The 27,289-nt window shown below is 53.3% G+C and overlaps 1 protein-coding gene across 2 annotated transcripts in view; it reads left to right on the top strand.

The window, feature by feature from the left end:
• Positions 1-5,031: 5,031 nt before the first annotated feature.
• PPP2R2B (protein phosphatase 2 regulatory subunit Bbeta) overlaps positions 5,032-27,289 on the top strand; it is a 53,623-nt gene continuing 31,365 nt past the window's right edge. The window contains exons 1-2 of one of the 2 annotated variants that reach the window (XM_083872125.1): positions 5,032-5,139; positions 5,275-5,352. In XM_083872125.1, the coding sequence (XP_083728251.1) occupies positions 5,130-5,139; positions 5,275-5,352 (88 nt within the window). In that variant the 5' untranslated portion in view covers positions 5,032-5,129. Of the gene's footprint in view, positions 5,140-5,274; positions 5,353-19,819; positions 19,939-27,289 lie in introns of those variants that run through there. The other variant, XM_083872126.1, reaches the window with a different exon arrangement.

Genomic DNA, 27,289 nt, shown 5'->3' with positions numbered 1-27,289 from the left:
CGAGTTTGCCTTTCTCTTCTGACAGACTCGTTTTTGGAAGGGAATGCGGCTCTGCCCGAGTCCAAACACCCCCCTCACACACCCCGCCCCGGGGACACTCCCGGGGGTCCCGTCGGGGCCTCGGTCACTGTGCCCTTGGTCAGGCCGGAGTCACTCTGCCCGTTCCCATTCCCTCTGAAATCCTACAGGAAAAGAGACATTTCCCACCCCACTGCCCACACTCTTTGATGGACAGTGGGTTTTCTCCTCTCATTCCTCAGTGCCAGGAGCAGGGTCAGATCCCAGGGCTCTGAGGAGCGGCAGCCCCTGCCCCGGGGCAGGCAGGAGTCAGCGCAGTTACCCGATTTTAACCACATCCATTTATTACTTAGAGAAGAACCAACAAGCTGAAACACAGCTGGGGCTCCCCTAAATCATCTAAACCAATTCAGACGGTCTGGAATATACACCCATGGACTGCAGAGGGAGGAGGAGGCTGGATTTCTGCACACCCGGGTTGGGCCAGGGGAAATCTGCCCTCTAAACACCCAACTCTGGTGGGAACACCTCAGAGGGTTCTGGGGCAGGTGAGCTCAGTGTGGGGCAGCAGCCCCTGGCCTGGGACACACCTGCACAGCCCCACAGCAAGGGTGGGCTCCAGCAGTTACCACACAGCAATCAACTAACAGACTGTTAAAGTAAACCATTTGTGGTGGGTAGGATAAGGCATTAACGCTGCTGGGAATTGTTAGTGATTTATCTACAGCTCCACCATCAGGAGATGCCCAAGATTTCCTTCCCAGCCCAGCACCAAACTCTGCCTTTCAGAGGATCCACCTTCTGCATGTCCAAAGCGGCTTTTCCTGAACAGACTAAAATTTGCTGTATGGAGAATTTTTGCTATTTGACTTTTCACATGAGTGATTTACATGAAGCTTGATTTTTTTTTTTTTTTTACCTTAAGTATCGCCACCCGCCTCTGCCTCCGGCCAGCTCTTCTGAGGGCAGCGACCTTCCCCAGCGAGTTGCCTCGAGCAAGGCAGGCCTCAGCCCAGGTGGCGCAGGGCACCTCGGTGGATTTCAGCTCTTTTGTGAAGTCCAAGACTATCAGTCCGGACAAGGCTCTAGCTGTTGGAGGCTGCTCTTCCTGAGGGGTGATCCCAAGTGGCACAGAAGGAAACAGGAGCCAGGGACGGCCTCCTGTAGGCCTCTTTACCTCATCTCCACCGACAGGCCAAAGACCCTGAAGACCTCGGCTGTCGGGGTTTTATGCACCTACCAAGGGGGTGGGGCTTTACCAACAACCAATGAGGTTACAAACTGAGGAAATGGACCAATCAGGGAGAACATTAATAAACAAATGAGGGGATCGAAACTTGACCAATCAGAGGAAGGATACAGAACTGACCAACCAGGGAACAGGACTGGGGTGGCCAATCCAGAGCTGGGGGGGGCTCATGCACTGTCTGCTCTCCAAGGGAGTGCAGGGGGCAGGACCCTTTCAACGTCCTCTTCAGAGGCAGAGGCCTCCACACTTAAGTAATTAGAATTCTTTTTTAAACATTATTCTTCAGCTTTTATTTCCAACAAAAACTATAATCCAGCACAAACTCCGTGAAATTAGTGGAATCAGTGGTAGAAATAGTACAAAGCAGTAGTCCAGAGCTATTCTCTGCAGAGTGGGTCATCTGGAGAGTTTCAGGATCTTGTGTGTTGGCAGAAAGGAAATATTAATGCTAATTACTGAGTAGGCCAAAGAAACAGCAAATGAGAGGAGAGAAGGCAGCTCTTCTGCAGCAGCTCCTGTGAAACAGCCAACTCTGTTCCCCACTGGGCAGGGGGAAAACACTGCTCTGCCTGGTGCAGCAGAGGGATTAATTTTCCTTGAGAAACAAAGAGCCTCCTGTCCCAGACCAGAGGTTTGGTCTGCACATGGAAAGAGGGCACACTTAGGGAAAAAAAAAAAAAAAACAAACAGTAGAACATTTCTCCCAGTTTTCTCAAGAAATGGAGCTTTTCTACTGTGTCAGCTCAGAAACAGGAGATATGTCCCAAGCCGGGGAATTTTTTCACTTGCACTAGAAAAAGGAACTCGGGGAAGTGAAGTGGGCTCTCTAAATCACCTGTCATGCACAACAGTGCTCCTGGCTTGAGAAATGGGAGTGCCCTGGTGCCTTCTGATGGATCTCTGGTGCCTTCTAATGGAGAGGAGGCACGGCTTATCCCTGTCCTCCCAGAGGCTCCTGCCACCAACCCACACACTCCTGCAGCAATAAACCCCACCTCTCCCCCGGCCTGGGCAGCCAGACACACCCCTGGGGTCTGCAAAGGGGGCAAAGCTCCTAATGGCTGCCACTGAATTAAAAAAATAATTTTTAAAAGTTTTATTCACTTTTACATTTTTAATTATTCATCCAATTATACTTTTGGTTCAACTATCAAACAAATTTTTTATCAATGGCTTACAAAACCAGAAAAGCCTTGCTATGCTTTTTCTATGTATTTTCTGGAACCATAACTCTTTAAAGAAGTGAAATTATACTGAGCAGCCATAACCCAGCTGTAAACTTTAACATTATGATATGCTTGTGATGTGTTAGATTTCAATACCCATTGCTGGCATCTCCCATGATTGAAGTGGGCTCACCTTCACACACTGCCCAGAGCTCCCGGTGAATGAGAATGGTGTGAGTGGCTTTGCAGGTGGCTGCCAGTGTGACACACGTATTTAATCGAGGTTAGAACTCACAGCAGGCTGTGCAGAGGTGTGGAGCACCCAGGCCTCCCCTCCTGTAGCAGGGGCTGTCCCATGATCAGGGATCAGGTTTTTTCCTGCCCCTGGTGCCTTATCCCATTCCCCGTTTCCCTGGCCCGGTGCAGCACAGGTTGATGGCATTTCCATGCACTCTGATACATGCTGGAGGTGGCTGCTTCTGAAAATACCTCGGACATCCTTTTCATAATGCAAACCAGTGTCCCGAACCTGCATTTTTGAATGCACCAATCCCAGCAAGATTTCTGCAAAGTCTATGCTCCTGTTCAGAGAACACACTGAGGAGTGTCGTTTCCTGGCTGCGGGATGTGAAGCACCAGGATTCCTCAGCTAGGGGTCACTAGAATTTAAGGCAGGACAGGTCTTCAGAATCTAGAGGGGCTCCAGAGGGAAGAAATGCTCTATAGAGACACTACTGAATAACAGCTTTTATATATTAATGTCAGCATTGACTGCAGCTTCATATTCCTTCTCCAATAGTGCTCCTGGTCAGTGACTCCACTGGCAGTGCAGAGTCCTTGTCCCAGTCTCTGTATCACATGGCCAGAGGAGGCTCTGCACGTTCTCTCCTGTACCAAGGGGTTTCCCTTCACTGCAGCCTCCCTTTCACACTGACTTATGCTTCACACATTCCCTTCCTCCAGCTCTACTTACACCTGGAATAGGGAGAGTCTCTTTTCTGGCATGGATAGATACAAAAGGAAATCCACCTCACTTCACTCAAGTGTTTTCCTTCTTTTGCCACGATGAAAATCACCATTCATTGGTGATAATATTAATTGTTTTGATTTTAAAAACACTTTCCCTAGTCTTTACATTGAAAAAAAAAAAAAAAAAAAAAAAAAAAAAAAGTAGGGGGAAAATCATAATACAGAAACAAAGTTATGTAAAGTTTTAAGTAAGTTTCTACTGAAACAAATGTTTTCTGCATGGCTTTGTGCACACAAATCCACAGTGAGTGTGACAGCTCTCCTGCAGGAAGCTGGGTTGTTAACAGTGACTAACAACTTCTCTGTCTGTTTTCACTGCAGTGAAATGGAGCTCATTAGTTAACGCTGGTTCATGGGCACACAGGGTGTCAACAGGTGCCTGGGATGTAAAACTGTTCCTCCCACTCCTGTTCACTAGTGTGAATCATCATCTCTCCCACTGGGACAGGATCCACTGGCACATCATCCACTCCCATCAGCCTTCCAGGCTTGTCCTGTGCACCTCAGACAGAATTCTTCCCCAGCATTTGGGCCTGTTCACTCCCAGGGCTGGATTCAGTACAGATAAACTAATCAATATCCATGCACAGCCTTTCCCCAGGCATATTTGATTTTAAAATGAGTTCTTCAAATTCTTAGAATGAAAAGGCTTTTAGTTTGCATGCTGGCAAGAGAGAGACCAAGCTTGCAGGCAAAATTTTCCTATACATCAATATCACAGACATGTACTTCTTTAGTGAACTTCCATCCTCAAAGCAAGAACTGGTGTGCTCAGAGAAAGAGCTCCAAAAATTACAGGTGAGGTATCATACCTGCCTGCTGTGAAATTTTCTGTAACATTTTCTGCTACATGTTTAACCTGTGTGTAAAACTGGTGAATGATGAAATTGACTGTTCCTCATGGCTCCATTTTCCTGCTTTCTTCATGCCTGGAAATTCTTCGAGATAAAATGTGTGGTGGGATGAAAGGAAGCAAGTTGTCCTTGGAGGCAGTGGATTTTTTGTGGAAGAGTGAAAACTGTGTTGCAGAAAGGGAAATTCTGCTGAGCTGTCGAGCAAACAAGGAGCATTGGTAGATGAAATCCTAATTTCTCTCAGGGAGTTGTAACATGGAGTATTGCTGCAGCAGCAAACACAGTTGAAAGCACTGCAGCTTAATAATATGCCTTTCAATAGAAATGTCTGCAATAATCTTTTAAAGCAGCTATAAGGCACTTGTGACTGCAGGCAGATTTTGAGGAAAGTGTTTTACAATGGATTGTAAAGCAGCTCCATGCTGCTTGGGGTCATTGCCAAGCAGTTCACAACTACACTGACCACAAATGTGAAAAAAAAAAAAAAAAAAAAAAAAAAGAAAAAAAAAAGAAAAAAAAAATTCTCGTGGTAGTAGGAGTTGTTCTTTTTTCCTGTTTCACTCCCTCTTTAGCCGTGCTGGAAATGACTGGGAGCATTAGTATTCTGCTGGAGGGAGGCTGTGACAAAGACCATGACTGCAGGGTCTCCTGACTCTGTGCTGCTGCCAGTGATGTGCAGGGGCCTGACTGCGATGGCTCTGCTCCCCCGGAGCCCTGCCATGGCCCGGGGAGAACAGAGGGGCGATTCATCCCAGCACAGGCACGACGATGCTCGGGGCTCTGCAGGGCTAGATTTGTGCTGTGCTCGGAGCTATGACACCAGGTGAGCAGATATTTATCCTCCTGCAGAGATGGCACCTTGTATGTGTGTGTATCTGTGCCTGTGTGCTCATTTAAAAAAGGACAAGCCGTGTACCAATGTGATTGTATCTTCTCTCTGAATGTGTTTTCCTGGCAGGGTTTGGAAGCCTCATGCAGGATGTGCTGTGGTGCTTCAGTCAAGTGAAAGGAGCTACAGATACCGGGGTGACAGAATGTAAGTTTTATTTTTCCTTTTGTTGCTGTGGCCAAAAATAACTGGTCACTTACATCTGGCCTGGCTGGTGTGCAGGCAGGTGGTTTGTGAGCTCTTGGGAGCTGCTGGTGCAGGGCTGAGCTGCACTCCTTGGTTTCTGCCCTCATTATGTGCTCGTGCATCTGAAGGAGATGGGCCTCTTAAATTAGCTATTGATCCAAGAATTCATCTGAAGGCATTATAGCTTAATCATATCAATAGCCTTGGAAATAGATTTTCTTTTGGTTTTCAGCTGTTATTTACAGAGTTTTTCAGGGAATTATGAGACAGCTTCTCTCACTATAACCTTTACTGGAATCAATTCTGGAACTGAGATGTGCTATTAGACACACTTCTGCTATTTCATTGTGGTCCACAAAGTGTGATGCCTTCTTTAAAAGCACAATCTTGTGAGACTGAGAGGACTGAGTCAGCCCAGGCTCTGACTTTGGTGGGAATGCAGCTCTGCCTGGACTGTCACCTGTCCTGCTTCAGTGGCAGTTCTGTTGTGCTGCTTTTGTGGAAGAGGTTTCAGTCTCTAGTCTGTGTCATCTCTAGAGACTACAGGGGGGCACAACACTCAGAAGAATATCTAACAATTTATTAAACCTCTGGAGAAAAATATCACTGTAGTTATTAAATAAAAAATATTTTTTACTGAGGTTTTTTGTTGGGATTTTTTTTCAAAATTATTTACAAATATTTTGAGCTTTTACTGTAGAATCTGCAGATCATTATAACTGGTCAGGAGTACTTGCTTCTTGCTACTTTAGGATTAATGAAATGTTAGGTTGCCTCTCTGGCTTTCTGTTCTTTCCTTAAGGTAATAATTTATCAGCTGAGGACTATAAGTGTTGGTTGTGGTGTGGGTTTGTTTTTTTTTTGTTGTTGTTGTTTTGTTTTTTGGTTTTGGTTTTTTTTTTTGTTTTGTTTTTGTTTTTGTTTTTGTTTTTGTTTTGTTTTGTTTTTGTTTTGTGTTTTGTTTTGGTTTGTTTGTTTGTTTGTTTTTTAACCACTGGAGACTTAGTGGATGAATCCAGAGGCACAATGGCAGAAAAGGACTCCTGGGATTTTTTTTTCTTGGGGTAATCTGGGCCCACAGAACAATAAAACCTGATGAATAATACTCAAAAGCTGTATTCAGTAAAACTAATAATGAGAAGGTGATACCAGGGGTGCCTTCCACCTGAACAGGCAGAAACAGCAGGACCATGGCGGAGGAGGAAACTCACACCAGTGTTAGGTGTGGGATGGGCTTTGGTTCTGTGCTGGTCTGTGTTGGGATGTAAATGTGCATAGGTTATAATGTGTGTACACAACAGGGATTCAGTCATAGATGTGTTAATACAGGTGCCTCGCCTTTACCAGAAGTTTACCCATAACCTGTTGCTGTTGTGCCAGTCCTTGCAGCACATTTTTGCCCTTCAGAACTCTTGGTAGCATCCAACCATCCTGGACTTGCACAGTGTGATTTCTTTAGTGATTAGGAAGGCTGCAGTTGTGTCTGACCAGGTGAGATGTTACTGTTATTGCAATTACTATTACAATTACTATTATTACAGTGCTCTGCATCTTTGACTGTAGTAGAGCCTCCCTCCTTTAGCAGAATGGACTTTCTGTCACTCTGGCTTTCAAATGATGCTCCAAACGTTGCCAACAACAATTCTGCATTAATTTTGTGATAACTGTGTGCTCTTGTCCACACAGAATGCACAAACACATCTGCACAAACCACCTCATTTTGTTCTTTCCTTGTTCATTGCTCTAACTTGGAGAAGGGTGTCACAGCCCGTGGTCCCTGTCCCGATGGAACCAGGGGGGCAATGGATCCCCTAACTGGGCAGTTGTGGGGATGAATGAGCTCCCTTGTGCACAGGGGGGAGGCCCGGGACATCCTCCAGCTGCCCGGACACTGATTTCAGTGTTAAACGTGAAGTGCGTGGTGTCGCTGACTGCCCTTGTCACATCACGGTGCTTTGAGCATCATTTCCGTGCTGCCAAACGGCTTTGGGGATCTTGCCTGATAGCGATATATATATATATATATATATATATAAATATATAGCGATAATTAGGAGTCTGCTGTAGAGAGGAACTAGCGGGAAGGCAAGAGGTGAACTCTCCTGGCGGCGGGTGCGGGGCGGGGCGGGCTCGCTCGGTAATCTCGGCTCCGGTGTCCGTCCCTGGGGCCCGGCGGTCCCGGGATGCGCTCCCGGCTCGGTACCGGGGCCCTGCGGTGGAGCGGGGCCGGGGAGGCCTCTGCGCTCCCCGCCGGGGGGTGTTCGCGGGCGGGACGGGCTTACCCAGCGCTCCGGGGCCGGGCCGGGCTCTCCGGGGCTCTCCGGGGCTCTCCGGGGCTCTCCGGGGCTCTCCGGGGCTCTCCGGGGCTCTCCGGGGCTCTCCGGGGCTCCGCGGGGCTCTCCGGGGCTCTCCGGGGCTCTCGGGGCTCTCGGGGCTCTCGGGGCTCTCCGGGGCTCTCCGGGGCTCTCCGGGGCTCTCGGGGCTCTCGGGGCTCTCTCGGGGCTCTCCGGGGCTCTCCGGGGCTCTCGGGGCTCTCCGGGGCCCGGCAGCGGCAGGACCGGCCGTCCCCGCGCCGCAGCTCCCTGGCCCCGCCGGTGGCGGTGGGTGCCCGGCCCGGCGCGGAGGAGGAGACGCTTCTCCGGTACCTCCCGCTCCTGCTCCGGGCGCGGGGCGCGCTCCGCTCCGCCGGGGGCCGCGGGAGGTGCGCGGGGCGCGGGGGGAGCCCCGGGAGCCCCGGGAGCCGCGGGAGCCGCGGGGATGAGGCCGCTCCGCTCCAGGAGTGTGCGGTTTGTGGATGTCCCCCTTAAATGCCTCCGGAGATTCCCGAGGAAATGGGAGAATCCCGCCCCCGGCCAGCCGAGCCCTGCCCGCCGCCGGCAGAGCGTCCCCAGGTCTCTGCAGCGGTTTGGGGAGAGGGAACGTTCTCAGCGGTGTCTCAGCTTGGCGTTTTCTGGGCGGGAGTGCAGAGCAGGGCGGTGTGTGCCGAGGGCTCCGGGGGCTCTCGCGGGGGAGAAGGAGCCCCGTCCCTGCGGGTCCATCCCCGGGGGGCGGGGGTGTCAGAGCTGGGGACGGCTCGATAAGTCACAGCAGCTCCTCCTCATCCTTTGAGTGGTGCCTGTGTCTTCTCCCGTTTGAAAGTTCAGTTAATTCCCAGGATGTTTGTATTGTAGTGCCCTGGCTCACCAATGCCCCAAAGAGGGGAGCAGTGCCTGGTTCCAGCACCCCTGAGGTAACTTTGTTTGTTTTCTCTGAGGCATTTCAGAATTTCCTGGTTTTCAGCACCTCTCAGTTTGTGTCTGGGCTCTGAACCAGAACTTGGGGAGGTTCCAGTGGAGGTGAGGTGAAGGCCAGGATGTTCAGTTATGGCAGAGCTGACACTAAAGCTGAGCCCAAAGGTGCCCTGAAGCCACATGGTTGGCTTTGGGGGGGTCTTTAGGATGAAAGCTCAGCCAGAGGCACCTTCAAACTAAGCCCTTCACCTCAGGGACACCTCCAGGCCAAGCTTTTGGCCTTTGAAATATTTTTTGAGTGATGCATGTAAAAAGCAATAATTATTTCCTGATGTGCTCCAGACAGCAGATCCCCCCCTGGGCACCCACAGTGGTCAGGCTTCAGCGGGAGCAGCAGGACGGGACAATTAACGGGAAGGAAATTCTGCTTGGGTTTAAAATGTGCCTAAAGCTCCTGGGCCCTGGTGCCAGCCCGGCAGTGGGGTGGGGCAGTGAGGGGGCAGCTGGCTGGGGCTGACAGGCCACAATAATTTTGGAAATTATTTTGACAGGCCCCAATAATTTTGGAAATTATTCTTCTTCTCCCCCAGTCTGTGCCGGGATGCTGCTCCCCACAGTGCTGCCTCAGTCCTGCCACAGAAAAAAACCCTGTCCCCATGCAGGACAGCCCTGACACCAAATCCTTCACCTGGAGAGAACCTAAACCAGTCAATTTTCTGATCCGGAGACTCCGTGTTTGTTTTAATGATGATTGTTACACTTACCACCAGCTCCTCAGCCCTGTTCTTGCTGCATTTCCCACAAGTGGGTTTATTTACCTGGCGAATTATTTCCCAGTGGATCCAACCCGAGTTAATCAGGCACCAGCAGCTGCAAACTTCATGGGAGTCCTTATGGCTCTGGAGGGAAACCCACAGAAATTGAGTTTACAGAAGTCCTAATTCAAGTTGGAGCCTTAAAAGTTGTGATTAAACACGGTTGAAATGGTGTCTCTCAATCAGCTCTGCCGGGGGGGCACAAGAGTTGCTTGGGGTTTGTTTAAGTCAATCCCTGAGGGCGCCGTGTGCGGCCTGGGCTGGGGCTTTCCTCCAGGCCTCGAACCTGCGGATTTTATTTTTAAAAAACAAATGAGGAATTACTTGTTTGCAGGAGAGAAACTCCCCCTGTGGGGAGATGTCCGGACAGGGCAGGACTGAAATCTCTGCTCAAATATACACCGGGAACAATCCGCTACCGCCCCTGCGGCCCCGCCCCTGCGGCCCCGCCCCTGCGGCCCCGCCCCTGCGGCCCCGCCCCTGCGGCCCCGCCCCTGCGGCCCCGCCCCTGCGGCCCCGCCCCTGCGGCCCCGCCCCTGCGGCCCCGCCCCTGCGGCCCCGCCCCTGCGGCCCCGCCCCTGCGGCCCCGCCCCTGCGGCCCCGCCCCGCCGGCCCCGCCCCTGCGGCCCCGCCCCGCCGGCCCCGCCCCTGCCCGGCCCCGCCCCGCCGGCCCCGCCCGCGAGACGAGCCTCGTCTTTAATAATATAAAACGTCGCTGAGGGATTTTTGTGTCGAAAATACTTTTAGTTGTGAACGCTCCATCCTGGCGTTGGAGGATTTTGGAAATTATTTTTCCTCTGCCCCGGTCTGTGCCGGGTGCTGCTCCCCACACTCTCCCTCTGATCCTCCCTCTGATCCCATTCCCGGGTGACCATCGCCCTCTAAGGCTCCCTGAGCTCACACTCCTGCAGTTTTCCATGTCGAGCGGCTCCAACAAAAGCATAAGCCGAATTATGTGCGCATTTCCAAGACATCTCTGGAGATATTTCCATTCCCTGGCTGTGTTTTGCTCACTACAGATGGGCTCAGCTGCAGCTTCCCAGCGTTCCCCTCCGGTCTATATTTAGTCAGTGCTTAAATCAGCACAAAGGTGCCTTCTGTCATCCCTCCCACTCGGGAGGGACCTGCTGGAGGTTGCAGGGAAACGCTTCAGAGTGAGAGGGGAGAGCAGCTGGCGGGGGCTGAGCCTCAGAGCGGATCCCGGGCTGCGCCTGCCTTTAAATGGAGTTATTTTAATGCCCTTGTGGGGAAGGCAGGATGGTGAGTGAGGTGTGGCCGGGATGACCTGCCAATACAAGGAACAGGGAAATTGTCTCTGCTGTCCCTGCCACAGGTAGCTTTGTATTTTGGTGGAATTGCTGAAACTGTTCTCCTGCCCAGGCCGGAGCCAAGGGGGGCTGTTTCCCCAGCACCATGGGCTGCCTTTGACACAGCCCCAGGCACAGCTCAGTGTCTCTGGTCAGACCCAGGGATGTGCTGAGCTGCTGTACTGGCTCAATAAACCAGATGGGAAACAGCCAGTGACAGCCTGCAGCCCCTTGGGTTTGGTGCCATCCCTACCAAGTCCACCCAGCAATGTCACAGGTCACACGAAGGGTCACACAGGGGACTCAATGAAAACATAAAAAATCCCAGATAGTTTGAGATTAACCTTTTTTTTTTTTTTTTTTCTTTTTTTTTCTTTTTTTTCCCCTGCAGGCAGCTTTGCAAAACAAGGTCACCAAAAAGGCCTCAGAAATTTCTTAAATATGTTGCTGTGGTGGAGCTGTGCACATGAGATGCTGCCCTTACTGTGAACTCCTCATGTTACACCAGTCACCCAACAAACCCTCTTTGATACTACACTCCAAATAATTTTCTGACATGGATTATAAAAGAAAACCAGGCTGTCAGGGGCTGATTTGGCTATATTTGGGAAATAAACACACTCTCGGCTTTGTAAAGCCATATGGTGGATTTATTCACAATCAGCAGTTCCTTTCAAATGCAAGTTCATGTCATTTAGTGATACATTTTCCAGTGTGCAGCTCAGCACTCTGTTTTCTGTGTTTCCTCTCGCAGCGTGTGGCTGGGAGCGCTCAGCTGGCTGCGGCCACGGCCACCTCTTGTCCCAGCAATGCACACTCAGCACTATAATTAACTCACTTACATTAGTGAGTTCTTACCAGCTCCTGTGGACTTCATCAGCGGTTTTTGGCCCTGCTCCTTTCCAGTGCTGCTGGCTGCTGTTCTCCTTTCTGTGCAGGGTTGCACAACAGTGCAACTTTTGGCTTGGTTTCTTCTGGAAACAGGAAAGACTCTGCATGGAAAGTGTGTCTGTCAGAGCCCCCGTGGGTTTCTGTGCCTTCTCTGAGGGTTCTGTGCCCTCAGCACATGCACAGCTGCACAGCAAAGGCATTGCCTGCAGAATTACAGTCCCCCGCTGCTTGGGCTGCCCAGAAATCCTCTTGTTCTTTTTGTGCTGGCTTTGTAATTTCTCAAGGGTGGTTGTCCTTGAGATGAAAGGTACTGCAGGTTTGCTGTGCCTGGTGTCACTCCCTGTGCTGTCGAAACTTAAAAGCCATAAAATTCACACTGATGAGTTTTCACCTGTGAGTCTGTGAAGGCCACGGAGAATGTTTCTCATGGACTGTCATGCCCATATTTTTCTGACACACATTTTTGGAGGGAGGGCAGGAATGAAGGGAACCTTGCTGTTGCATCTTTGACATTCTGTTCCCGTAAATTTGGGTCTCAGGAAAATGAAGGCACCCAAGCCTCTTTGTCAAAGCCTGGTGGTAAAAGATGTGTATGATGGTGGTGGATAAAACAGACTCTGCAGTCAGCAGGATGAAAAGTGACTCTTTCTTGTGGGTTATGGCAGTTGGAGTGGAAGGGCTGAGCACATCAAGGATGGGTGTGCAGCATTCCATGGGCTGTGCTGTGCCCACAGCCCACATGGGTGCATTGACAGTGTTCATGCTAATTAATCAATTATTCTCCATGCACGGATGTTTCTCCCTTTAAATGTTCAGAAATCACTCGCGAACATAACAGGAATTGAATCAGTTTTGTTCATTCAATTGGACTAAAGTAGCTGTATTCCCATGTTTATGAGGGCAATTGGATTTAATGTTACTTTGCATATTGTTCCACTCTCATATCTGGGGGAGGAGTTGTCTGTTTTAGGAAGCAATTTCTGTTAAAGGACAATAAAATCTTAACGATCACATCATCACATTTCAATGTAGACTTCTAATGTCCTACTGACCTCATTGCTGGTGTTGTTATCTGTAATTCAGGAAAAAGTCTCAGGGAAGGCACGTGTGTGCTCCTCTGTGCTGGAGCCCATGTGCTGCTGCTTGATTCATGGCTGGGTCGGGGCTATTAGATTTCCTTCCCCCAGGCGTTTTATAATCTGTTTAACATAACACAGTCGTTTGTCTTGTTTGCCGACTGCTTAACAGATGGATATGTGATTTTCATAATTACTATATGAACGCTAATAAGACGTGATATCTTTTATTAATTAACAGTTTTCCAGGTTTATTTTTCCAAATGGCATGAGGTAGATTATATGTAAATATTACTGACATACAAATATTAGTTTTACAGCGTTGGCATTCTGAGAAGTCAGGGAAACTTTTAAGGCTCCCTGTGGTGTCTCTTGTTTTTCTTTTTCCCCTCCCCTGAGCTGTACTTCATGAAGATTCTTTGGTAGAAAAGAATGGGTTTATGTTTTGTTAAAGGCTGGTCTCCCCTTGGTGTGAGGAAAGCCCAGACTGTGCCCATGTCCCAGGCCATCCTCTATGTTTATCCTGCCAGTGCAGTGTTCTTCCAGCACATTTCTGTCCTCCTGGGATACTGTCATCCCACCTTCCCTGTGCAGATCTCCAAAAGTGGGAATCATGATTGTGTTTACACAAGTTTACACACTTGTGTAAACAAGTGTGAAGGCTGCACACAGAAGAGAAAGTTTCTCTCGGCTGTTCCTGGGAGCTCTCCCTGCCCCGTGGCTGAAGAGGCCTGTCAGTTTTGGCCTTCCACTGTCACCTGTGGTGGAGTTTGTTACTCCAGGTAAAACCCAATCCCAGAGGAGCAGAGAAAACACCAACACACACAGGCCTCAACTGCAGCAGTGCTCAGAGTAGCTGTTTTCAAGTAAAAACTTATTCCTTAGTGTGGACTGTACTACACTGGTTCAGATGCTCCAGTGCTGAAGCATGTGGCCTTAATCTTCAGAAGTGGCAAATCCTATTTACTGTGTAAGTATTTAAGCTAATTATAGCTCTGATGTGAGGAACATGTGACAAACTGTTCAGACTGTATCCTTTAAAAGACATTGATGTCTCAGACCCTCATGAAATATTCTGTGCCTCGTTCCATTCTTGGAGTATTGTATGTGTTCTGCAGTGTATTTAGCAATAGTATAACTGAGTAATAATATAGAGGAAATAAGTATGTTATGGCAGGATCACCTGTAGAATAGAATAAGAAATAATTAATGGCAAGTTTTTCCTGGAAGCACCAGGTTTATGCTGCTGTTGCACAGGTGCATTATATTGTGTGGCTGGGGAATTACAGGAGAAATCTGAGGAACAGGAAGATGTCTGGGCTTTTCTAAAGCCTGGCATAAAATGTTCTGTAGGGAAAGACTTCATGTGAAGAAAGGGCTGGTAAAATGCAGCAGAAGCTGGCTGGTGTAATTGAAGGCAGGAGGGAAAGCCCTGGGGAGCAGCAGGTCCCCGAGCTGGGCTGGGTGTGTGGCAGTGCTCGTTACTGGTGCTCTGTTAATCATGTACAGCTTGTACCAGCACCTGTAATGGCCCTGCAGGGGTCAAGGCCAAGTAGATCAATTTATCATTTGACCTTTGGGAGGCAGAAGTCTTCACCTACTTTGCATTCAATGAACTGATTCTTCCCTTTTCTGCCCCGAGGTCCCAACTCTTTTTCTCCACCATTTGGGAAGAAGAGGGCTGCAGCTTTTCCTCTGCATGCAACCTGGCTTCCCAATTTTCTTGATCTTGGTTTAATCTGGTGAATTATTTGCCTTCCTCAAGTCATGCTAATTAAGGCTCGTATGGTTGGGACTTCATCACAGATGTGGATTACGGCTTCCCCAGCTTGCTTATGGGATGTGACTTACAGGAGAAAATGTGAAGAGCAAATTGACTTAGTGCAGTGAAACCACAGTCAGCTCTTGCTGCTCTGCAGAGCACAAAGGTAGGGCTCCAGAGCACAGCAGAGTGTGCACAGGGGCTCAGTGAGGGTATGAATATCTGGTGGGGGTTGTAGGCATTCCCTGAAGACCACACAGTGCCCAGCACATTTTCTGCAGGGACAGGGGATGGTCCTGCACGAGGCATTGACCATGGGAGTGTTCATCCAGAGAGGGTTCACCCTCTGTGCCTGTCCCTTCACGGCTGGATGGGAATGGGCTTTGTTGGCTGGTGCCCTTCCTGAGCCTTGCCCCTCCTAGGCTGGAAGAGAGGAGCACCAGTCTCTCTGGGCACAATATTTATAAACTGGCTGTGAAGGACTCAGTTTTCTGTGGTTCCCTGGAGACCAAGATCCCTGACATGGTGTCTGTGTCTGTGGCCATCCCAGGGAACCTGTGCCTGAGGCGTTGGGTGTGCTCAGCACTGGGGATGGTGAGAAGCTCTGGGTTCCTGCAGGGTGTGCAGCACGGGGGGCTCTGCCCTGAGACAGAATTTCCCTTTAGAGTTGCCCCTTAAACACGAGCCAGCCAGCCACCAGCCCAGGTGGCTGACACCAATTATAAGTGGAGAATAGGAGTGTAATTACCCCATTTTTGCTGCATAATTAGCTCTTCAGATTTGTGAAGCTAAAGTGCTCTCACTACTGGAATCTGTGAGCTGAAGGACTTGGAGCACTGGACATGATAGGAGGAATTGTGCAAGGGCTTTAAGTACTCTCCTTCTCAGAATACTAATTGTGTGCCACGACCTTCACCCAGATCAAAGACCAGGTGCTGGCTCTGAGATGAGATGCTGAGGGGTGTCATGAAAACTCTGTTTTCCCTTCCTCACCAGAGATGGGCTTTCAGTTAAAGCATCTCAGACCTGGTCAGTGCATGTGGAAGTGGCCACCACCTGCACTGGTCCATGGTTTGATCAGAGTACAAGGCTGAGATGCTGCAGAGTGAGAGTATGTCCTGCTGCCAGGGAGCAGTTCCCTGTCCTGCCCTGGAACAGGGGGATGTTCCACCCACGGGAAGGGACAGAGGGGGCAGCAGTGTCCACCCACAGCTTCAGGGGGCTGTGCTGCTCACAGAGCTGTGGCAGGCAGAGCACAGGACCCTGGGGCTCTCCCTGCCAGCCCTGTCCCCTGTGCCCTGTGCCATGTGCTGTCACCAGCTCCTTCTCCACACAGGTGACCCCTGGCCCCACCCAGTGAGCTGGTGCCCCACTGAGGGCACTGAGCTAACCATCAGGTAACCAAGAGAAATAATTCTTACAAGTTTAAAAGAAATTTTTTGTTACCTATATTTAATGGTTAAAAGTTGAGGGTATTGTTCTAACCCAAACCAGTAATTAGGAAAATAGATCTAGTGCTCGTGGATGGGAGAGTAAAATAAATGCTGTGAAGGAAGTTCTGTACTGAGCGTAAAATTGGAAGTTTGATTCAATTATTCTTCACACGCTGTTTAGATCCCACAGAAAGCTGAGCATTGAACTCTTCAGCCTCTCTAATTGAAGCAGAAATCACTGGAGTGGAAAGTGTCCTGGCTCTTCAGGAGATGTCAAAGTACAGAACATGGCAGACACCTGGGGGTTTGGGAAACTGTGACAGCTACAAGCTGACCTTTGGTGAATTTAATCTGCAAATGGATTCCTGCTTAGGACAGCTAATGCTTTTAGTTATTGTAAAGGCTTGTTCCTGGATTTTAAAAAGCTGAGAATAAATGGATTTCATGATGCAGCTCTTGTGTGTGTTGCATAACAAACAGGTGCCTTCTGAATCTGTTTAAATGATACAGTGTATTGAGAAACTTTGCAGAACTTATGAATAAGTATAATTCATGCACAATGGGTGAATGATTTTTTGCTACTTAATAAAGGAGAAGGGGCTTGGCTTGTTAAAATGAAAATACACTGGAGGTGGTGTCTACTGAAAAGGAAGGGAAGGAGGTCACTGGTTGTGTTTATGAATTTCAGGGCATTGCCTTTGGCCTGGGGTTTGGCACCTGGGGTCTGATGGGAGGAGGTGATATGGTAACAACTGCTTATTCAAAATCTGTCTTTATTTCTCTTGTCTGAAGCTGCTCTTGCCTTGTACAGGACACCTGCAGGTGAGTGTAGCTTTAGACAGAGGGAACCCAGTTTCCTGGGGATAGTGTTGTGGTGTGGTTTAATTTTTATTTTCCATCTCTCTTCCCCTGCGGGAGGTCCATGTCCTTCCCTCGGGAGACAGAACACCACACGCAGAGCTGTCAGCTGGCTTGCCCAGAGCAGCAGCAGTTCCACGTCCTGTGGTGTGTTGGGGTCTGGTCCCCTGTGCTGTCTCATGTGTGAGGAGCTGCCAGCAACACAAAAATTATTTCTAAAGTGTGATGTTGGTGCTGTGGTTCTCTTCAGCCTGCAGGAGAGAGCTTTGGTCAGCACATGTGTGCTGTGCCACGGAGCCATGGCCAGGTCTGTGCCTTTTCACAGGGGGTTAATTCAGACTCACCTGTGGCTCTCACCCACTGCAGCCAAGACCAACCTCAGCCTCAAATACAACGTGTTTTCTTGACTTAAAAATGTGCCTGGTGACTATAGCGAGTAACTCACATTCCAGGATAATTCAGTGAAGGCTTGGGCACGGGGACTTCAGGCTTATGCCTGTCTGATGAATGATTCTGGCTTGTCACATTAGTAATCCCTGTATTAATGAGTGGCCTGTGACGTGATGTGGTTGGCTGACAAATCCTGACGTTATATGTGCATATGAGTAAGAGCCAGAGTTCTCCAAGGTGTAGTTTTACAATGTCTTGTATCAGCCTCTATGTGACAGCGTGTCAGAAAACATCCTGGGGAGGCAGGCAGCTCTGGGGCTGGGAATTCACCTTTCCTCATAAGGTCACAGTGGGTAGAACAAGCCTTCCCTCTCTTGCCTCTTGTCTGAGAGTATCCACACGCTCCTCCAAAAGGTGTGTGGTGCTTGTAGTGGTCTGCTGGGTGTTCTGGGTGTGCTGGTGTGCTGGGTGTGCAACCCAGGTGTGGAACATGCTGTGCAATAATGTACATACTGGATGTACTGGAGTCCTTGAGCCCTCAGGCTCAGAGGTGCTCTCTCCTGTGCTTCCCCTGGAACAACCAGCACCCAAGCAGGTAGTGAGTCCCAGAAGGATAATAATACAGGCAGTAAAATCTTGCACCTTCCCAATGAGATTTTAATTATGATACTGCAGTTGGGAGAGGAAATCAAACTGCAGTGCACCACTGTATTTACAATGTTATCCACCATCTTTGTTCACTCCCTCTGCGTCCTCCTGCTCCAGTATCATTTGCACTCTCTGCTGATGTGGCCCTGGACTGTCAAGTCCTGACAGCAGTATGGAGCAGTGGGGTGCTGTGGGGTGCAGTGGGGTGCTGCGGGGTGCTGTGGGGTGCTGTAGGGTGCTGTGGGGTGCAGTGGGGTGTTGTGGGGTGCTGTGGGGTGCTGTGGGGTGCTGTGGGGTGCAGTGGGGTGCTGTAAGGTGCTGTGGGGTGCAGTGGGGTGCAGTGGGGTGCAGTGGGGTGCTGTAGGGTGCTGTGGGGTGCAGTGGGGTGCAGTGGGGTGCAGTGGGGTGCAGTGGGGTGCTGTAAGGTGCTGTGGGGTGCAGTGGGGTGTTGTGGGGTGCTGTGGGGTGCAGTGGGGTGCAGTGGGGTGCAGTGGGGTGCTGTAGGGTGCAGTGGGGTGCAATGGGGTGCTGTGGGGTGCAGTGGGGTGCAGGCTCGGGTCAGAGCCCAGGCTGTGTCTGTGCACCTGTTTCCCTTCAGCAGCTGCTGGGGAGGGGAGTGTGGGGACAGAGGGGACACTGTGGGTCAGGTGTGGCAGTGGGGAGTAGTGGCTCTCCTCTCTCTGCTGCCCAGAGTGCCCATTGCTGCCTGGCTGGGGATTTCTTGTGCCGTGATGCTCTGGTTGGGTTTTACTTCCAGCTTCAGGTGCTGGAGTTGAGGGAAGTTGCCCCCTGTGACTTTCCTCCCTGTGTCTGCCAGTGGCTCAGCCAGTGCCAAGGCTTCTTCCTGGGCTCTACCAAGACACAAAAACCTTCCAGTGGGCAATTGTTTCCCTTTGGTGTGCACCAGATGAGTCTGGAATACAGCCTGCCCTTTCAGAGATGTGCCCTGAACAGGAAAGCCCTCCCTTCCCCCAGAGCCCTTGTGTCATTCTCTTCTCTGGATGCCACCAATCCCTCCACTGGACATTCCTACCCCTTCCAAAGTCCAGGCAGGGTGAGCCTGGCCAAGTTCCCGTGGGCACGCACCTCCTTGGCCCTGCGGGCGTGGCCTCCTCCATGGCCCTTAGTGCCCCCCGTCCCGGGACACCCGGCGTTCATGTGCTCTGCCTCTGCCAAAAGGGCTCTGCCCTCAGCTCTGGGCCGGGACCTTGTGTTTGGGGCGGGCAGGTCAGGGAGCAGCAGTTCTTCTGCCTGAGGCTGCAGGAGCTTCCCCAGGGACAGGGGTGTCCACCAGGGCCGGTGACCCCCTTGGCAGGAAGGAGCAATCCCCGGGCAGGTGCGTCACCAGGTGTGAGAGCGTCCCGCGGCAGGAGCGTCCCGGGGCAGGCAGGACTATTCCCCGAGCAGGAGCATCCCCGGGTAGGAGCATCCCCGTGCGGCAGGAGTGTTCTGGGGCAGGAGCATCCTCCGGGCGGGAGCATCCCCGTGCGGCAGGAGCATCCCGGGCAGGAGCATCCCAGGGTAGGAGCATCCCCCGGGCAGGAGCCTCCCCGGGCACGAACATCCCCCGACAGGAACATCCCCCGGCAGGAGCATCCCCGGGTAGGAGCCTCCCTGGGTAGGAGCCTCCCCGTGCGGCAGGAGCATCCCCGTGGTGGGAGCATCCCCGTGGTGGGAGCATCCCCCGGCAGGAGCATCCCCGGGCGGGAGTGTTCTGGGGCAGGACTGTTCTGGGGCAGGAGCATCCCCGTGGTGGGAGCATCCCCTGGGCAGGAGCATCCCCGGGCAGGAGCATCCCCGTGGGGCAGGACTGTTCTGGGGCAGGACTGTTCTGGGGCAGGTGCGTCTCCCAGCAGGACCGTGCCCGGTGCCGTGCCCGGGGCCGCGGAGCGCTCCGCCCGCCCGCGCGGTGCCGGTCGGTGCCGTAGGGGAGGAGCCACCGGGCCCCGCCGCCCCTGCGCCCCCCCCGCCGCATTTGGCGGCCGCCGCCGCGGAGCAGGGCGCGGGGGGGGATGATGGATCCGCGGCTGCGGCTGCTGACGCCCCGCGCCCGCCTGCCCGCCGTCAATGGAGGAGGACGCTGAGACCCGCAAGATCAGCAGCAGTTTCCTGCGAGACCACAGCTATGCCACGGAAGGTGAGCCCGGCCCGCGGCCCCCGGCCCGCCCGCAGCAGGTGAGGCCGCCCCGCAGCGGCCCCGGCCCCGGCCCCGGCCCCCGCCCGCCCCGCCGCGATCGCCCCGCGCCCCCCCGGGTCCCCCCGGGACCGGCCCCGCCGCCCCGCCCGGCCCGGCCACCCCACCGCCCGGCCCGGGGCTCCCTGCGGAGCCGCTCCGGTGACTCAGCAGCGCCGGGTGCCGCCGGGTGGGCTCCCCGGGGCCGGGCGGGGGTCTCGGCGGGGCGGGGGCGGCTGAGCCGCGGCCCCGAGAGCCGCCCCCATCTCCCGCCCGGGGCTGCCGGAGCATCATCATCGCCCTCCCGCCCTGCTGCGGAGCCCCCAGCCCCGCCGGGCCCCTCCGGGAGCCCCCCGCTCCCCGGCTCCGGGAGAAGGGGGAGCCGCGACCCCTCCGGGGGCCCTTCCCCACCGGAGCGGGGCCCGGGGCCGGCGGGTGCGGAGCTCCCGGGGCCGGAGCGATGCGGGCGGCGGCCGCGGCCGGAGAGCGGCTCCTCGGCCCCTGAGGGCGGGCGCGGCGCTGCAGGTGGCCGGGGCCGCGCTGGGTGTGCGGGAATACGGCACACGCCGGTGCGGGGCTCGTCTGGAGCTGCTCTCTCGGGGCTGTTCTCTCCACCAGCCGCTCAGGAAGGTGTATGAACCCCGAGCGGGCGGTGCAGGTGAAGGGAGAGGCCAGGGCTGCTGGACACGGATAATGGATAATGTCACAGCCCTGGCGGGGCTCGTGGTGCGTTTGGAGGTGGTTTCCCATAAGGGCTCGGGAGCAGAGGGGATGGTGTGGCCGTGCTCGGTCCCGGCAGCAGAGCAGGAGCTCAGCCCGCACAGGATGCTGCAGCCGCCACAAAGGCAGCTCCACCAGCCAGGGCTGGAGGAGGGATGGCGATGGAGCTGCTGTTGGCTCTGCTGTCTTCCCTGGTAGCCGAGGAGCTGTCAACCTCACATCAGCCCTGCCACAACCTCCCCTGGCTCTCTGGCTCCAGGAGTGAAGTGCAGCTGGTGTTCAGCAGAACTGAACCCTCCACCCTTTCTGGGAGCACTGATGCCTTCAGCGAGGCTTCCAAAACCAGGCTCCACACCAGAGTCTGGGCAGGCTTATTTATAGCTCCATTAGTAGCCAAAGAGGCTTTTCCCTACTGTGTCATCCTCATGAGACTCAGAGGAAGCCCGACTTTGGGAATTTTGTCACATGGCCAAAGGAGGGTTTATCTAGTGGGGAATCTTTGGTTTGGTGTAGTAATGGGAAGCTTTGGGTACCTGGTGAGCCAAAGAAATGGCTGTTGGTGTTGTTTGTGTGTGGCTGGAACACGAGGCTCAGGTGACAGCCCCCAGGGGCTGGGGAGGGCTGTCCTGGGCACCCCTGGCCCTGCTGATCTCCCTGGGTGTGTCACACAGCTGGACTTGCTGTGGGGGCAGCTGTGGGGGCAGCTGTGGGGTGGGGAGTGGACAGACCTGCTGTGGGGCTGGGGAGTGGACAGACCTGCTGTGGGGCTGGGGAGTGGACAGACCTGCTGTGGGCTGGGGAATGGACAGACCTGCTGTGGCCTGAGGGATGGACCTGTGGAGGCCCCACCACACGGATGGGGCGTCTCTGCTGGGAGGGGAGGTGTGATCCAGAGCTTCCAGGAGGGTGCTGTGGCCAGGGCTGAGCTCTCACACCTCCCGGTTGTCTGGCTCACATCATCGCCATGTGCTGTGCTCTCTGAAGGATGGATTTGCTGTTGCTGCATTCCAAGAGGCAGCTGCAACAGCCAGCAGATGTAAAATGGAGCTGCAGCCACCTCGTTGTGACCTGCTGGGAACTCAGGTCTCCTGGTGGGGCAGGGTGGAGGGCTGGGATGAGCCCACAGTGGTTTCTGCGGGAGACACTGGGGAGGCTGGGGGTTTTCAGTGCTGAGATCCAGTCTGTGATCTGTGATGTTTGCCGGCATTTTCAGAAGAACCTTGAGCGTCGTGCTAGAGAACCACAGCAATCCTCTCGGTGGAAATGAGACAGAGAGAGGCGTTTGTGCAGCAGATAACTGAACCAGCCGGTGATCCCTGCTGGTGGCGGGGCAGGGGGAAGTACAGGAGGGCATTTAATGGCTCTGTATCCGCTGGAGTTTCCCTTCACTTGGTGCTGTATACAACTCCTGGCTCCATGCAGTGGTTCTGCTGGAGGGAGGCTGACGGCGCTTTGAAATGGTAGACTCTGCTAAGATAAAAAAATTAGATAATTCAGTTTTATTTTTTTTTTTCTACATGTGGAAACAGCATGTGCCTAAACCGCTGTGGTATCTGGCTAAAAAAAACCCGAAAATCCTTCCAAACGCTGTGCAGCGAGTGCAGACTTGGTTTGGAAATGAAGGTGTCTCTGGTGTGTCAGCTGAGGGAAATAGCTGGGTTATGTAATTTGCTTTAGTGAAGTGTCGTTGTCACTTAAATAGGTCTGGTATTTTCATGCAAATGTGGGGTGAGGATGGTATTTCACAAGTGCACGTTTGAATGCCTTGTTCTCGTGCAGCTCCGAGTATTGCTGGGGAGAAACGGGGCCCTGGTGCTGATTCGGGAGGTGCTGAGGTGCAGCCCACGTCCCCAGCCGTGTCACAGGGGCACAGGGACAGGGCCGGGGGGTCCCAGGGCAATGCCAGCTCACCTGCAGAACGGCAGATCTCACGTGAAAAATGCCCAGAAAATATGATTGATTTTTTTTTTCTTGTTTTGCATAAATCTATCTTCATTGGCAATTCTGCTCGGTGCCCAGCCAAAAGTAGGACAAATTGAGACATTTGAATACAAACAACCATCGGAGCAGCTTCCACCTGGAGATGTGCTTGTGGGAGATGTGGCCTTGAGGGTCCTTCATCCCCCTGCCCCAGGTTGGGCCATTCCTGCAGCTGGACACAAAATGCCTGTCTCCTTTAGGCTTCAGGCTGTGGGTGTCAGCTGTTCAGTGCAGCAGTGCTGCTCACCTGGCGTGTCTCAGAGTCCTTGCAGGGGCTGCCAGTTGGGTAAATAGCTCCAAACAAGAGAGGAATGACATGAATGACCCTTTCCATGAGCCTTGCATGGGCCCTACCCAGCCTGTGTGCCCAGCAGGGTCAGGTGGGCCGGGAGCTCACTCATGGCTCATCCCAGTGGGACAATGGCTCGTGTTGGTCCTCCCTGTCTGTGCACACCTGCCCTGCTGCAGGTACCTCTGAGGAGGGAGGGGTGCTGAGCACCAGGCTGGCCTGGGGGTCCCTCCTGGGGCAGGGGGCTCTGGGGGCAGGGCTGGCTGGGCCAGGGCCAGGCTGGCACTGCCTGTCCTGTCCCCTACCTGTGAGCTCAGCCAGCAGCACAGCCCATCTTCTCACAGGCACCTGGCTCTTGGGATGGAATTCACCTCTCCAGCCCTGTCCCTGCTCCCTCCTGATGTTGCTGGATGTCCTGGGGTTGGTGTGGAGAGCCCACGGGCCTTGGCCCCACACCAGCCATAGCAGAGTCACCCTTTGGCATGAGGAGTGCAGACACAGCCCTTCCCACTGCTGTGTTCCAGCAGACAGGAGCTCCTCCAGGGCGTGGTGGGGCCCTGCACCCCGGGACCTGCCCTGGGAGGCGCCAGCAGGAGCCTCTCTAAGTGGGGTGTGATTTTGGGTGTGTGCTTGGCCATTAACACCGTGCACAGGTCCCAGGCCCAGCAGTGGCTGTGGTGGCACAGGATGGCCCAGCCCTGGCACCCACCAGTTCCAGCAGGGCATTGGCAGGAGGAGCACTGGTGGACAGGGATGTCACTGTTTCCCAATGGCTCTGCCAAGGGACCTTCTCCCCTGAGGGCAGGAGGCTGGCCCTGCTAGGGCTGCATGGCCTTGGGGATGTGCCCTGCCCTCCTGCAGGGCAGGACAGTCATGACACCTGCAGCCACTCCTGGGCCACTGCCTGGCTGCTCCCTGCACCCCTTCCCCGGGTCTGGCTGATGCCCCTGCAAGTCTTTAATCTCCTGAGGGAGTGTTTCCCAAACCGAATAGGTTTTGCTGTTGAGAAATCTATCACTAAGCCTTTATTTCCTTTTCCTGATTTAATCTTGTTACTCCCTCTGTAACCCTCTGTCAGCCTCTCAGTCATTCCCATCCTGCCAGTATCTACCCTGCCACTGTGCTGCAGGAAGGTGCCTCTCTGCCCTGATGCCAGGGAAGTTTTCCTCAAGCTCTCTGTGGTACAGTGGTTGCTTTTTTAAAAATCTGCATGTGGTCTCCAGGAAAGCACCAAGTGAGGCATTTCCCAGTGCTGGGTCAGGCCAAGAGCTGTTGGGTGTTTCTGTTGTGGCAAACGATGCAAGTTGTTGTTTGGAGATCATCTGGATTGAGATTTAATTAATCCGGGAACCTCTGTGAAGTTGTTTTGTCACATGAGTACTTTGGCTACAAAACACAGTCCCATCCTTTCTGCTTTTTATTTATACACATGGACTGTGTTTAGAGGTCCCTTCCTCTTCCTGGGGCTGTGCTCCCCCTGGGTGGGGCTGACCCACAGACATGTCTCCTCCCACCCAACAGGGGACTGCTGCAGAAATCCAGCATAACTCAACTGTTTGCAGTGCTCCACGTCAAAGCCGATTTGGGGACACTTTAATCTACAGATTAATGAGAGAATAGATGTGCCTAGGGACTCTGTAATCTAGAGATTACTGAGAGCACTGGGAGCAGGTAATGATGTGCCTGACTCACTGCAGATGAACTGTGGGGAGGGTGCTGCTCACTGGTGATGGCTCACGTCTGTCTCTGTCTGCTCAACTCTGTGCAAGAGCCAAACTGTTCCCTCTCCAGTGCTGGGGGAAGCTGGGTCACTCCCAGCAGGCACCAATGGAGGGGTCTGGAGTTACCCCGTGTGGCTGTGGGGTCTCTGTGTTGTGGGGAGCAGCTGCAGCAGGTGGAGCCCAGCACTGCTCAGGACCTCAAGCCCAGGAGCCTGTGCTGTGCTGTGGGTGCTCACAGGGTGATCCTCGGGGTGCCAGGCAGAACGGCCCCATCATCAGCCTTTGAAATAGAATTGAGGGACCTGGTGAAGGTTTATTTAATGCAGAGACACCATCTCTGGTTCATGAGCCCCCTGAGCTGTGCATTGCAGAGGGTGGAATATTATTAGTGGAGACGTTGCACGGTTGCTGTTTGTGCATTGCCTGTTGTCTGCTGGGCTGGATGTGCTCCAGTCTGACCCAGCAGCTGCCCCTGTGGCTGCCTGTGGGAACAGGACTCTGCTGGGCTGTGCCAAACCCCTGACGCCTCCTCCCAAAAGATCTGGTGAGATCTGGTGCCCGGAAGGTCAGAAGTTGGAAGGGCTTAATGCCCTGGCAGACCAGGTAATCATCGGCTTCCTGAACTCTGCAAGCTGGAGCAGAGGTGTACCCCTGCCAGCAGGCTTAGTCATAGAATCATTAGGGCTGAAAAAGACCTCCAAGATCATTGAATCCACACTTGCTCGTCAGTGATTGGCTGGGGGAATAAATCCTTTGGGAATATACGTGGCATCCTCTGGATCACTTGGCACTGCTGCTGCTGTGGGAGCCGGTGCCTCCTGTGAGCCCGGGGAGAGGTGTGTCTGTGCCTCCTGTGAGCCCGGGGAGAGGTGTGTCTGTGCCTCCCCTGGGCGCGGTGAGAGGTGTGTCTGTGCCTCCTGTGGGCACAGTGAGAGGTGTGTCTGTGCCTCTCATGGTCAGAGGTGTGTCTGTCCCTCCCCTGGGCGCGGTCAGAGGTGTGTCTGTCCCTCCCTTGGTGACGGGTGTGTCAGAGGCTCGGCTCGCTGAGCCCGCACACCCAGCGGAGCCCAGGCGCGTTGACCCGGCAGGATGCTGATCAAGCAGCCTAAAAATAGCGAGTGCTCCCCCCGCTGCTCCCCAGGGCGGCGGCGCGGCTGCGGAGATGCGCTGAGCCGGCACAAAGGCCCGGCTGCGGGCGGGGGGCGCGGGGCTCGGGCGGTGCGGGACCCACCGGGGCCGGGCAGGCAGGGCCGTGCAGCTGCTGCACAGCTGGAGCTGACCAGAGCACCCACAGAGTTCTCACCAGCATCCCTGTGCAGAGCTGCTGTCACTGCCGGGCATCTCATAGCCCTGGGCAGCGGCACTTGAGCTCTTTGCAGCATCCCCAAAATCCCCACCCGCGCTCTTTGCAGCATCCCCAAAATCCCCACCCGAGCTCTTTGCAGCATCCCCAAAATCCCCATGAGCCGGGGATTGCCCTGCCCTGGAGAGGGGCAGGGGGGGCACAGCGAACCCAGAACTGCCCTGGGCTGACTCCAGCACTCTGGGAAAGGGTGAGATGCCACCTTGGCCACCTGTCCGAGCACTTGGGCACCGGAGGCTGGACGTGTGGACGTGTTGTTTGTCTCTGTCAGGAATGCTGTCCCCAGGTCACCTCCCTGCCATCCTCCCAGGAAAGGTGTGACTGGGCTGTCGGGGCCAATGTCTCCATTGAGGGCAGCACTGGTGGTTGTTTTTCTCTGATGGATTATGCACCTGATTTCTGGAGGGGAAAGGGTCGCCCTCTCTGCCCAGGGATGGGGCAGGGCCTGTGTGGTTTGACTGGGGTTTGACTGGTTTGGTTTTCAGCCTTTACCTGCTTAAGCCTCCAGCAGCACAGCCCTCACTGCAGCTCCAGATCAGTGTTTCAGGTTCAGCTTACAGAGGGTGTTGTGGCACTCTGAGGTGCAGTGTGGACCTTGGGAAGGAGGTAAAATGCCAGACAGGTCAGGAGCTCTGTGTGTGACACCACAGGAAGCTGCAGGAGCCCTGACAGTGGGCTCGGAGAGAGCAGAGAGTCACTTCAAGAATATCCAGAAGGATCCTGCCTCCATGGCAGTGCTGTTTGTCTGCACTGCACAGAACTGTGTGCAGCCTTTTTGTTTCCTCCAAAGCCTGTTTCCTCACTTCCCCGGCTGCCACGAGGCAGCTGCTCCAGGGAGCGTCTCTTCTGATGCAGGTCCTGGGAATGGAAATGAAACCAGAATAGAAACCAGAAACCAAAGTAGCTGATTAATCCCACATTTTGATCTGCTCTGTCCTGCATTTCAGCCGATTCCCTGGTGTGGTCATAAAACACAACCATTATCTCAGCTTCCCCAATATGCAAACAAATTGCTGTGATTTTCCTATGCCTGGATCAGTCCATATCCATATTCTCTGAACAACAATAAAACATTAATGGAGATAAAGACTGTTATCTCCCTCATGTCTGTTTTGTCATTGGAATAACAACTTTAAATGTTAAGAGTGCTGAGATTTATAATGCCAAGCCTGCTCAGCAAAAATAAATCATGTTTCATAGAGCACATTACCATTTATTGCTGCTGTATTATCTGAAGCCAAG

This window comes from Zosterops lateralis, assembly GCF_965231275.1.
Source record: "Zosterops lateralis genome assembly, chromosome: 14".
Lineage (NCBI taxonomy): Eukaryota > Metazoa > Chordata > Aves > Passeriformes > Zosteropidae > Zosterops > Zosterops lateralis.
Note: the sequence above shows the minus strand (reverse complement) of the source record. Positions and strands in the feature narration are given on the sequence as shown.